The sequence below is a fragment of the Marmota monax genome, unplaced genomic scaffold (assembly GCF_021218885.2).
Source record: "Marmota monax isolate L192 unplaced genomic scaffold, Marmota_monax_Labrador192_F-V1.1 WCK01_AAM20220418_F8-fsc00228, whole genome shotgun sequence".
Lineage (NCBI taxonomy): Eukaryota > Metazoa > Chordata > Mammalia > Rodentia > Sciuridae > Marmota > Marmota monax.
Window position 1 is genome coordinate 1,644,905 of NW_026695240.1, and position 12,620 is coordinate 1,657,524.

At 56.6% G+C, this 12,620-nt stretch overlaps 1 protein-coding gene across 1 annotated transcript in view; it reads right to left on the reverse strand.

Annotated features, from left to right (window-relative positions):
• Positions 1 to 12,620, reverse strand: part of Ryr1 (ryanodine receptor 1) — a 106,032-nt gene that overhangs the window by 5,092 nt on the left and 88,320 nt on the right. Inside the window, exons 88-95 of the mRNA XM_058577598.1 lie at positions 11,010 to 11,351; positions 7,798 to 8,598; positions 7,096 to 7,160; positions 5,801 to 5,954; positions 4,655 to 4,741; positions 3,303 to 3,554; positions 2,388 to 2,518; positions 499 to 541 (exon numbers count right to left, since the gene is read on the reverse strand). Of these exons, the coding sequence (XP_058433581.1) occupies positions 499 to 541; positions 2,388 to 2,518; positions 3,303 to 3,554; positions 4,655 to 4,741; positions 5,801 to 5,954; positions 7,096 to 7,160; positions 7,798 to 8,598; positions 11,010 to 11,351 (1,875 nt within the window). The remainder of the gene's footprint in view (positions 1 to 498; positions 542 to 2,387; positions 2,519 to 3,302; positions 3,555 to 4,654; positions 4,742 to 5,800; positions 5,955 to 7,095; positions 7,161 to 7,797; positions 8,599 to 11,009; positions 11,352 to 12,620) is intronic.

The following is a 12,620-nucleotide window of genomic DNA, read 5'->3' on the forward strand; positions in this document are numbered from 1 at the left end:
ATATAATTCTTACAACAATCTTGTGAGGTCTGCCCTGTTATTCCTCCACATTTTGTTTTTATTTTATTAAAATTTTTTTTAGAGCTAGGTCTTGTCATGATGCCCAGGCTGGCCTTGACCTCCTGGGCTCAAGTGATCCTCTTGCCTCAGCCTCCTGAGTAGCTGGGACTCCGGGATTACCCATTTTGAATATGAGAGAAACTGAGGCACAGACAAGCTAGGAGTGGAAACGCAGGCAGCTCTGAACCCTGAGCTTACACCAGCGCTGCTACCCTGCTCCTGCTCAGCCCCTGCACCAGGGGCTCTGCCCTACGTGGGTCACCTCGTGTGAGAGGGAAGCATGATTATCATGCCCGTGTCCCCGTGGCAAACCCATGCTCCTCAGAAAGGCAATGGCCCTTGCCCAAGGTCACACATGAAGCAAGTCTTTGGCAGCTAGGATGCCCCGGTGGCAGAAAGGGACCCAGCCCAGAAAGCCCTCCTGCTCCACGTCCTCACCTTCCGCTTGACAAACTTGTCCCAGTAGTTGCTGGGGAAGGACCTGCCAAGAGAAAGCACCTGTGAGACATTCACAGAGGCTGGGAGCCTCCAGCCGGGCCGGAGAGACAGGAATCCCAGTGCTGTTCACCTTAGACTGACCGTTATCCAGGCTGGCCTTGAACTCCTGGCCCCGTGCCCCAGCCTCCGCCCCACAGGAGCTGGGACTGGGGACGGGCACCACCTTGCCCAGCCTGTGCTTTTCGCACAGAGGACCCTGCTCAGTGGGGACCTGCTGCAATGTTTGGTGGAGCCTGGGTGCGGCAGGGGACTTGTGTCCAGAGCCAAGCATGCAAAGACACCAGAACTGCTCCCGGGGGAGGCTCTGGGCGGTGACCAGTGGGGACAGCGGCATGCTGCAGGGGAATGGCGCGCTTCCTCCCGCTGCTTCGTACACTGTGCTTGGTGATTCTGAACCTGGGTTTACCAGTTCTCCCAGTGACAAGCCAGGGAGCGCGGGGTGGGGGAGGGGGTGGGGGTGGCTAGGAATCCGGGGACCTGCACCTAGATGACGTGCTCCAGTTCTGCTCCTCCTACTCCTCTGGATGCTCGGATTGTCCTTGCCCTGTCCAGAGTGAGCCCTGTCACCCTCCCAGCATGTCACCGTTTCCTCCGGAGCACGATCTTGCTTTCTAGCTCAATAAAATAGCCTCGGCTCGTCTTTTGCCTGGCTCCTTCCTTTTTTTGTTTTTGTTTCCTTTCTTCCTCTCTCTTTTCTTTCCTTTCTTTTAAAGATGTTCGTATTTACTTATGTATTTATTTATGTATACATACCGGGGACTGCATCCAGAGCCCTCTACCACTTAGCTACGTCCCCAGCCCTTTCTATTTCGATGGGGTCAGAGCAGGCTCCTTCTACCTGGCTCCTCATTTGCTAAGTTGCCCAAGCTGGCCTCACATTTTGTGGGGTTTTTGGTCCTGGGAATTGAACCCAGGGGGGCTTTACCGCAGCCCGTGTTATTAATCATTTGAGACGAGGCCTGGCTGGGCTGCCGAGGCTGGCTCTGAACTCACAATCCTCCTGCCTCAGCCCCCGAGCCTCTGGGAATTTCTTTTCTTTCTTCTTTTCAGTACCCAGGATTGAGCCCGGGGGCACCCTACCACTGAGCTACACCCCCAGCCCTTTCTCTCTCTTTTTTTTTTTTTTATTTTGAGACAGGGTCTCACTAAGTTGCTTAGATTGGCCTTGAACTTGCCATCCTCCTGCCTCATCGCCCAAATCGCTGAGATTCCAGGTGGGCGCATGGAGCCCAGCTGATGTTCTTATTTACTTTTCGTGGAGCTGGGATGGAACCCAGGGCCTCGCCTCCGCTCACCAGGTGCTCTGCCACTGAGCTACACCTGGTCCCTGGTTTTCTTTCTCCCGAGAGGTGCCCCTAATAGCGCAGCTGGCTGGGGGTGGGCAGCTGGCAGCCAGAGTCCCCTCACGGCCTCGCACATCCTCTTTCCCTCCCTGGCTAAAAACCCAATGAGCTCTTATTTCCCACTCCCAGCACCTGGTGAGAAAGGCCCCCGGGGATGGGGCTTAAAATACAGTCCCACTTACACACATTGGCCCACGCCCTCCAGGGTGGGACCCAGGAACCTCCATGTGCCCTCAGAATGCCCCAGAGGAACTTTTTTTTCTTTTGTGGTGCTAGAAATGGAACCCAAAGCCACCTGTGTGCCAGGCGAGCACTCTACCACTAAGCCACATCCCCGGCCTCCCCTGGGGAACTTGATGCATGGGAAATGTTTCTATTTTATGGGGAATAAAACCAGGCGTGGGGAGAAGTGTCGCAGGGGCTGGAACCTGCTGTCCTGAGCTCTGGGCCTCCACCCCCTGGCGCCCTGGGCGGGCTGGGCCTTACGGTGTGTTGAGCACCAGGCGGTCCCACTGCCCCTTCACGTCGTCATCCTCTGGCTGCTCTGTGATGTAGAGACCGTCGAACTCCAGCTTCCGGGCCAGCTCTTTCTCCCGCTTGAAGATCACCAGGGGCACCTAGATGGTGGAGAGGGGGAGAGGGCAGGCGTTAGGGTCTCGCAGAAGCCAAGAGGTCTCGCTAGCATCTGCGCAGAGGCTGAAGGAGCCTCCCCAGGATGGTCAGGGCCGAGATGGGAGGTGCAGGCAGAGGGTCACATCAGGAGGGACCAAAACAGAGGGGCTGGGGAGACCAGCAGGGGTGCCTGGTGCAAGCCGGGGCTTCCTGAGGGAGGAAGGTTGCCCTTGGACCTTAGGCAGGTGGGAAGGAATGGACGTGGGACCGGGCATTGCAGGCTGTGGGAACAGCACTGCCAAAGCGCAAGGTCAAGAGAACTGTGTTCATTTAATAGTAACAAGATTTATGAAAACTGCCAGACCTCATGGAACCCAAATGGACCCATCATGACACACCCACGAGGCACTGAAAACCTCAGGCACCTGTGGCGTCAGAGCCCACATCCCTGTTGACATCCATGTTATGTCCAAGACCCCAGGGACCCCTAGAGATCATAGTTAACTCACTGACCAACGTGCAGAAAGCAACATTCCCAATGACAAGTTTGCTTCCTGACCCAGAAATTATCACAGTCGCACAAGCATGGTATGGAAAATTCTAGACTTGGCTTCTCGGCTTCTGTTCCCAGTTCAAATGCCACCCTTGTTGAAGACCCCAATCCTGCACCCAGTGCCCCAATCTCAAGCCCTCTGTCCTCACCACTGTGACAGTCCCTGCCCCTGTCCCCCGCCCCAGCATCCCCGCTCCCTCCACAAGCTCTGCCCCAGGACCATGGTCATGGCCCACCTTGAGGCAGTTGTAGCCGATGATGCAGAGAAAGGCCACCAGTGTATGCAGCAGGCTCAGACACCGCAGCGCAGGCGCCATGTAGCCCGTGCTCTCCTCCAGGAAGTAGTACACCATGTTCTCATCCTCGTCGTCCTCTGCCTCCTCCCCTGCTCCCGAGCCCCAGCCAGAGCCGCCACCAGACCCTGCACCCATCATGTCCCCAGCTGCTGACCCCTCCACGTCGTCCTCCCCTGGTGGAGAGTCTGAGACCTGAGGAGGGGAGAGGAGTCCATCAGGGAGGGGACTCTGGTATCCTGGCACCTCGTCTGCCACAGCCAGAACCCACTAACACAATTAGCAGCCTCCATTCCTGAGGCTGGATTGGGCCCCTATCAGGATCACAGGACTGTCAATCAAGATAGAGGGGAGGGCCCAGGACCGAGCTTGAAAATCAGACTGTCCTGGGAACGTGCCCATCAAACTGAGCAACAAGAGGACCAAAAACAGAATTGGTTCATTTTTTTAAAAAACATATCTATATTTTTCATAACTTTATTTTATTTATTTTTTAATGTGGTGATGAGGATCGAACCCAGTGCCTCACCCGTTCTAGGCAAGCCCTCTACCACTGAACCCCAGCCCCAGCACCAAATTGGTTCATCTTGATAGCAGAGTCCTAAAGAGACTGACCCCAAATGACACTAACAGAGATGACTGGTAGCCGGCAATTGCTCAGCACTTTCTATATTCCAGGTACTGGGCTAAGTACTTTGCACGTACTAATCATCTTTTAATCCTCACAGCTCTAGCTGGTAGACACGGTGACCAGCCCATTTTGCAGATGAGGAAACTGAGGTTAAGCACCCGGCCTACCATCATGCAGCCAGTGAGTGGGGAAGCCAGGACTCCATCCCACAAAGCCTCTCTGGCTTGCCTTTCTGTCCTGTTGGACCCCTGGGAAGATCCCGAGGACCCCTTGTCCTTTGGGAGGCCTGGTTCTTAGCCCTTGCCTTTCCTTAGCCCCTGTGAGTTGCCCACTTGAGCCTCCCCAAGAACCTCTCTTTCAGGGACATGAAAGCAGCAACTGTGACTGAGTCAGTGGGTGGCCCAGAGGGAAGGGTCTGCACCTGAGCACGGGGCAGGCAGGTGACAGATCTGGGCCAGGAACATAGCTCCAGCTGGCTCCTGCTCTGACACCCGCGGACACTCGGGCCTCCTGCCCAGAAAGACCCAGAAACCGCAGCCCACCCCTCTGGGGTCCCGAGATCTTAGGGTCCCTAAGAATGCTGAGCCCCACACCCTGTCCCTTTGCGGCAGGGGCTCTGGGAAGCTGTGGGGGGATGGAGCCTCCCGCCCCACACGGCCAGCACCTTGTAAAACAGCAGGATGAAGTTGATGGCAAACGCCAGGAAGAGGGCAAGGAACCGCAGCGTGTAGAAGTTCCGGGAGAGGTAGTTCTGGAAGGGAGACAGGGAGCTCACAGCCTGCTTCTTTGCTGGAGAATCCATCCCATTACTTACTCACGATCAGAGCACCCAGGTGCTCAATAGTTGGTGCCACAACTTCCTGCTTATTAAGTACTTGCTGTGTACCAAGACCTGGGCTAAGAGCTTTATATAAAATATCAATTAATTATCACAACCCTATGAAGTGGGTACTGCTCTTATGTCCACTTTACAGATGAAGAAACTGAGGACGGGGAGGTGGTGTCTTGCTCAAGCTCACATAGCTAAAGAGTGGCAAATCTAGGATTGTGAGGGGTGTGCATGCGCACACACACGTGCACACGGCACTGGGAATCGAACTCAGGGCCTTGCACACACTAGGCAAGTGGTCAACTGCTAAGCTACGTCTCCAGCCCAGACCTGGGATGTGAACCCAGGTTGTCAGACCCCAGAGCCCACCCATCCTCTGTGCTACGCTGCTTCCCGTGAGGTCCCTGTTGGCTTCACCCCAAGCAGGGCACATCTTCTCCCACCTCTCCTTTCTCTCTCCACGTCTCCCTCCATCCTTTACTCCTACCACGAATCCTCACTGACCCCCCCCATCCACTATGCCCCCCACCCCCTCTCCAGGGTGGTCTGGAGAGGAGACAGGACCCTGCCTCCCAAACACCCTCCCTCCTTCTGGACCGATGAGGAAACGGACCCTGCCCAGGAGCTGCGAGAGCTCCGGCCTCCATAGGAGGAGGGAGCTGGGGTGGGTGTGGGGCTCAGACCCAAGAGACTGGCCACGATGGAGGGCAGAACACGGCCTCAGCTGGGTTTCACTGTGGCTGGAGGCTGGGGAGAGGTCTCCAGATGAGCAAAGGGTGGAAGAGACAGTGGGGAGCCAAGTGGGGGCCACCTGGAAATGCTGCCTGTACCAGGTCCTGCTCCTCTGGGCACAGTTCTGCCTTCTCACCAGCCTGGACTCCTCTTGGAGAGGGGCCTGGAACTGTGAGCTCAGGAGCAGCATGGGGACAGAGGCGGCTCTCCCTGGGAGAGGACTTTCAGCAAACCCCTGCTGGGACTCACCAAGAATTTCACCCTCTGCACTTCCAGTTCCCCCCAGAATTCCATCCCAGCACTTCCGGCTTCCTCCTTCTTTGGAGGGGGAGGAGGAGGTGCTGTCTTCTTGGGGGGCTCGGGCGGGGGCTCAGGGACTTCTTCCTTCTCCCCGTTCTCCGTACTGCAGGGCAGGACACACACGGAGGTCAGGGAGCACCCGAGCAATTCATTCACTCAAAGCCACTCTCTGGGGGCCCATGCCATGCCGGGTCTGGATGGTGCTGGGGACAAAGGCACCCTCAGGTTCTGCCATTATGGCGTCCTGCCCAATGGGGTGGAGGGGTCCTTGGTAGGACAGGAGAAGCCCAGGGGGTGGCGGGAACCTAGAAGAGATACCTGCTCAACTTAGGAGGGGCAGGTGTCAAAGCAGGCCTCCTGGAGAAGGAAGCCTGGGAAAGTGTTCCAGACAGAGGGAGGCGCACACAGGCTGGCGGCAAGCGCGGAGCATTCATTTCTCTATCTTTTTTTTTTTTTTTTTTGCAGTGCTAGGGATTGAAGCCAGTGGTGCTCTTCTACTGAGCTACAGCCCCTGTCCTTTGTAATTTCTGAGTCAGGGTCTCACTAAATTGTTAGTTTCTCAGGCTGCCCTAGAACTTGCCTGTCGTGGGCCAGCCACGGGCTGTGTGTGAGCTATGCACATTTGAGCATATGGGAAGACCGGCCTGGTGTCACATGCTCTTTGGGCCCTGCAACACACTTGGGCACTTTCCTCTCGCTCTGCCTGTGTTGCCACACAGCACCTGAGATGGGTGTGACTTGCCAAGATGTCAATCAATCTACTGACCACAAGACATCAGGAAGCTAGACTCAAGCCCCTGAAACCTGACCCCTTGCCTTATTTGGAAAGAACATTCCACTGAGTCTCCCTTTGTGTGTCCCCCCTCCCCCATAAAAATAAAGAATCCAGGCGCAAGCTCTCTCTCTTTCCAACAGAGCCCTAAGGTCAAGAGCCGCCCCGATATTGAAGAGGCATTCCCGATTTCTGTGTGTTTCGCGCCTTCTTCACCTGGCTATTGATGTAGCCGGATCTTGTGAACCCGGCATAGGCCACCAGCCGGGCTAGTTGGAGCTACTTGCCACCCTCCTGCTTCAGCCTCCTGACTGTGCCCGGCTTCCCTGATTCCCTCCACAGGTCCCTCCCTGTGCTTGGGTCTGGGCTGGATGATGCTCTGGTCACAAGACAACTTAGGGCACTGAACTCAGGAGGCTCCCAGTCCAGAAGGGAAGCAGTGACAGGGGCCTTGGCGCCCCAGGGCACTCACTCGGCTTTCTCAGGCTCGGGCTCGGGTTCAGGTTCTGGAGGCAGCTCCTCTTCTTCTCCATCCACCTGGGGACAGGACACAGGTCTAAGCCTTTTCCGCAGTGCTGACTACCTGTTCCCCTCTGTCCCTGATTCTCACACCGCCTGGCAATCCAAGTTCTACACCTGCCTCACCAAAAGGGCTTATGATTCCCACAGTGCAGAGGGGACCAAGGGGACCAAGGCTCCCCAGGTGAAGGCCTGGCCCAAAGCCCTGCAGGGTAAGACTGACTCCAAGAGGAGCTCTGGACCCCTGGGCCTCTCATCACCTCAACACCTGTGGCAGACACCTGCGGCAGTCACCGCTCCATGGGCCTCAGGACACTTTGGGGACCTTTCCCAAGTGGGTTGCTTCATTTCCCACAACCATGTGTCTCTGAGAGTCTTTCCCAGGTCCAGGACTCTGTCTCCTTGGGTTTTCTGGGGCTTGATCCCTTTCCTCCTAGGTCTCGGGCTCTCCCGGACTCGGGGTATCTTTTTCTCTCTCCCAACACCCAGCAAGCCTTTCTCCAGGTGTCTGTCCCTGAGTCTCCCTGTCCCGTCTCTGAGGTCCTCCTCTGTTCCTCCTGACTCTCGCCCCCTCCCCGCGTGCCCCTCCACCCACTCCCTGAGCCTCCTCCCTCCCACCCCCTCTCTCCACACTGACACCCTGCTGTCCCCTCACCCCCAGTTTCCTTTTGAGAATGGGGGAGCCTTCTGGCGTGGGCGGCTCTGCCGTCGTCGAGTCGCCCATGTCCCCAAGACCGCCAACCCCTTCGGGCCGGAAGGGGCTCCCATCGGCCACGGCCACAGCCCCGTCGGCGCCGCCCGGTCCTGCCTCTTCCGCAGCCACCTCCTCGTCACCAGCGCCCTCGGCGGCGTCGCTCTCGCCCTCGCCCGCGCCCTCGCCGTCCGCTTCGCCGCCCGGCCCGGCGGTCTGCTCGCCGTGCACCTCGTCGCCGGTGGGGTCAGGCATGCCCGCCAGGAGCTCGGTCACGGTCACCTTCTTGGCGCCCTCCACCAGGCCGCCGCCGAAGAGCGAGCCCCAGAGCAGGCGCAGCGCGCCCGCCGCCGCCCCGGCGCCCGCAGCCCCCGCGCGCGCCAGCAGCGCCCAGAGCAGCGCGGCCACCGCGGTCGCCGCCTCCCGCGCAGTCAGCCGCCGCAGCCGTCGCACGCGCCGCCGCAGGCTGCGGTAGCTGAGGCCGCGCAGCGCCCGGGTCGCCACCGCCCCGAGCCACGCGCTCATGCCCGCCGCCGCCGCGCCCGCCGCGCCCTCGGGGCCCGCCGCACTCTCCTCGGCGCCCTCGGCCGCCTCGCCGCCCTCGTCCTCGACCGCCTCGGGCTCGCCCTCGGGCTCCGAGATCTGCGCCGCGATCTGCATCTCGAAGATGGTGTCCTCGCAGAAGCTCACGAAGAGCTCCATCTTCTCGGCCTCGCCGCCCTCGTTCACCACGTCGAAGATGAACTGGCGCTTGGACTCCTTCACCTGCGGCAGCGGAGGGGACAGGAGGGGGCGGCGTCAGCACGGGCTCCGGACAAGGGTGACCTTGGCAGCGACAGGTTCACTGTGCAAGCACCATTCCGACTTTTAAAAAATGATTTTCTACAGGGTATGGTGGTGCCTGCCTACCATCTCAGAGACTTGGAGGCTGAGGCAGGAGGATCGCCAGCCTCCGAAATTTAGTGATGCCTTGTTTCAAAATAAAAATAAAGGCTGGGGATGTAGCTCAGTGTTAGTTCGCCCCTGGGTTTCCTTCCCAGTACCACTAAATAATTAACAAATATCGTGTCTGTACACACGTATACACACAAAACTATATATATTTTTTTACTTTTAAGAGACAGGGTCTCAATATGTTGGCCAGGTTGGGGTCTAACTCGGTGAATAAAGTGATCCTCCTGCTTCAGCCTCCTAAGTAGTGGGGACCACAGATGGGCATGACTTTGCCATACCTAAACATGATCACTAGCCGCCTTTTACAGCGCCCACTGTAGGAAGGCCTATATGCTTCAATAAGGGCCAGGCCCCAAACTAAGCCTTTTAACAAAACTCTACGGGCCATTATCCTCATTGTACAGATGGGGAAAGGGGTCCCAGTGAGTCCTGCACCTAGGGTGACACAGATGAGAGGTGACAGAGGTAGCATTGGCCTCCCATTGGGCTGGCTCCAGAATCGTGTTTTTAGTTTCTTCCAGACAGAGCATTGTGGTTGAGGGGGAGAGTTCTAAGTGCTGGGGTTGGATGACCTTGACTGAACTCTCTGGGCCTCAGTTTCCCCCTCTATAAATGGGACTAAGAGTAGGACCTATAATCATAGGGTTAGTATGGAGATTAAATGAGTTATTAGATAGATAGTGATTGGAACAGTGCTCCACACCCAATAAATGCTATATATTGTCCATGTCCTCGAACTGCCTAGTGAGCGATCTAGGCCACACATGGACACTTGAGGATCGGAGGACATAGGAATGGGAAGGAGTGGCAGGATTACTGTTTGGAGGAATGACACCAAGGGAAACCGGGCACCCCGGAGCAAGGGGTGGGGAGGGGCAGGACCCTCACAGTGTGTACAGGGAGCCAATGTGAAGGCCATGGTGAGTGGGGGCTTCTTGTAGATGCACAGAAGTGCAGACATCCTGGGTACAAAGATGTGCAACCACTCAGGGCCCAGATGGGACAATGATGCCACACGGGACATGGGGGAGTGTGAAAGATCTTGAATGTGAGGCACCCAGACCTCAGGGAGGAGGCAGGTGTGAGGAGGCTGTGGTATGGGAAGATGGCAGAATAGGAGGCCACAGTCCACTCGGAGGACCTGGGCACCTGGGGCAGGCAGGCAGGGCCAGGGCCCCTCTGCAAGGCAGCAAGGAGCATGGCATGGGAAAACCTGAAGTATTCAGCCAGTGCCCTTGGGGCTGGCCATGTAGCTCCGAACCTTCCAGGGAGACAGGGGTCAGTGTAAGAGGCCCAGAGCACGAGGACAGGGCTCCATGTAGGACGGGAGCCCATGTGTGCCTGAGCCTGGTGACAAGTGTGGACAGATGCGAGGGGCCAGGTAGCTAAGGTGGTGAGAAGTGTCCCAGTTTTGTGGGCGACAAGACAGGACAGATCAAGCAAGAGCGTGGGAGAGGTGTGTGCAGAGGCGGAGCTCCTGCACGTCAGAGGGAGGTGTGGAGGGCGGACCAGGGCTGTGCAGGCTTGGCTGGTGGGCAAGGTGAGGGCATGCAGGAAGGCCACCAGGGAGACAGGCAGGGCTGAGAGGGTGTGAGGTCACCTGGGGAGTACGGGGGGGGGGGGGGGGGAACCCCCGTGGCTGGATGGCATGGTGGGCGGGGACTCCCCCGGGTGCACGGGTAATCGCGGTTGTGCCAGGGATGCTGTGAAGTCACGTGGGAGATGAATGACACACACTGGGGCTGCGGGAAGGCACAATGACCAGCTCAGGGTGAGTGTGCACAAAATGTGTACCCACGCATGGGCTCAGAATAAATGGGGGCTTCTGAGCTGTGTGCTAGGACCCCAGAAGGCGTTTGAGGGCACGTGTGGATTGGTGAGGGGTCACCCATCATGTCAGGGTACCCAAGAGCCCAAAGTGAGTGTGCAAAAGACAGGAGGACAGCCAGGGACAAGAGACAGCCCATCTGGGACTGCCGGGAAAGTGAACAGGGGTGTAAAATCGTGTGAGTTTAAGAGCAAGACAGAGTGGGTGTGGCCGCATGAGGGCTATAAGGACGCTCCAGAGCTCCAGGGTAAGTGTGCAAGGGCATGGTGTGCAAGCACGGAGGACACATCAATCCTGCCATTGCATGCACAAAGGGCGTACATCCACGTGGGGTCCGGCGTGCCAGGACCGGCCAGCCGTGGGAGGCGAGCAAGCGCATGCGCAGATCTCCCACCTGCGGCATCTCCCACTGGGCGCGGTTGGTCTCCGAGATCTCGAAGTAAATGCGCTCGATGCGGCGAGAGGCGCCCATGATCTCGATGCGGCCCAGGTAGGGCCGGAAGTACTCGAGGATGCTCTCGGCCAGCTCCAGGAAGGTGCGCAGGCGAGGGTCGTGCGGCACGTGCTCGGACAGGTTGGTCAGCAGCACGGCCACGTTGAAGCCGATGTCGCGGGCTGGCTCCTGGAAGCGGTTGGCGAACTCGTCGCAGTTGATCATCTCGTTCTCGTCCGCTTCCGAGCAGGAGAGCAGGAACTGGATCTCGGGCCCGGAGAACTGCTTCTGGCTGTCCATGGCCTGCGGGTGGCAGGGGCGGTCAGTGGGTGGCCTCAGATGGCTCCGTGCTCTTCCTAAAGTAACTGTGGATTTCTCTTAGAGATGGAGAAGTCCAGAATCATACGCCCAGCACCCAAGGCTGACTCCTGGCTGGATGATGGCACAGGGAAGACGGTACCAGCCATCAAAATGTGAAAGGAGGCCGGGCGCGGGGCCCACGCCTGCGATCTCAGCCGCTCGGCTGACGGAGGCAGGAGGATCGCGAGTTCAAAGCCAGCCTCGGCAATGGCGAGACGCTGAGCTACTCGGGAAGACCCTGTCTCTAAATAAAGTGCAAAACGGGGCTGAGCATGTGGCTCGGTGGTTGAGTGCCCCTGAGTTCAATCCCCAGTACCAAAAAAAAAAAAAAAAAAAAAAAAAGTGAATTGATGTCCCCCCCCCAAAAAAAACAACAACAAAAAAAACAAAAAACGGTGAGCTGCCATCCACTGTCAGAGACACTACATTTTCAGAGATGGTAAAATGTGGAAATTGTGTCCTTTTGTCCTTTCCCCACCCTCCCTGGAGGTGACCACTATATTGGTCTTCTTCCAAACCTGTGTCAGTACTTCTATTCCCTATGTCCAGTTGTTGCTCACAAAATGCATGTGATTCTGTATATTTGCGGGGGGGGGGTGTAGGGAGGTATCAGGGATTGAACCCAGTGGTGCTTAACCACTGAGCCACATCCCCTGGCCCTTTTTTATATTTAATTTAGAGACAAGATCTCCCTGAGTTGCTTTAGGACCTCTCTAAGTTACTGAGGCTGGCTTAGAACTCGCCATCCTCCTGCCTTAGCCTCCTGACCTGTTGGGAATACAGGCGTGTGCCACTGTAATTTTAATTTACACAATCACTGTTATAATCATGCAATTTGAAACTTCCTTCTCCCATTCAACTTTATGCATTTAATATTGAGATACAGCAAATGAATTCATTTTCACTGCTATGTAATATTCCTGTTTTATAAATATAACATCTTTATGTTCCCCGTGATGGACGTTTAGATGGCTTCCAGCTGTTTTGTTTTGTTTTACTTTACAGACAACACTTTCATGGGACATTCTTGTGCTGATCTCCTATGCAACTTGGCAAGTGGTTCTCCAGGGCAGTTTTTTAAAAAGGTTCTTGAGCACACAGCAGTAAGAATGCATTTTACAATGTGACTCAAAAAAAAAAAAGTTTCAAGACACAATTCTGACTTTTGCTGTGCATCACACTCTGCAGAGTTCTCTTTTATCTTTAAAGATG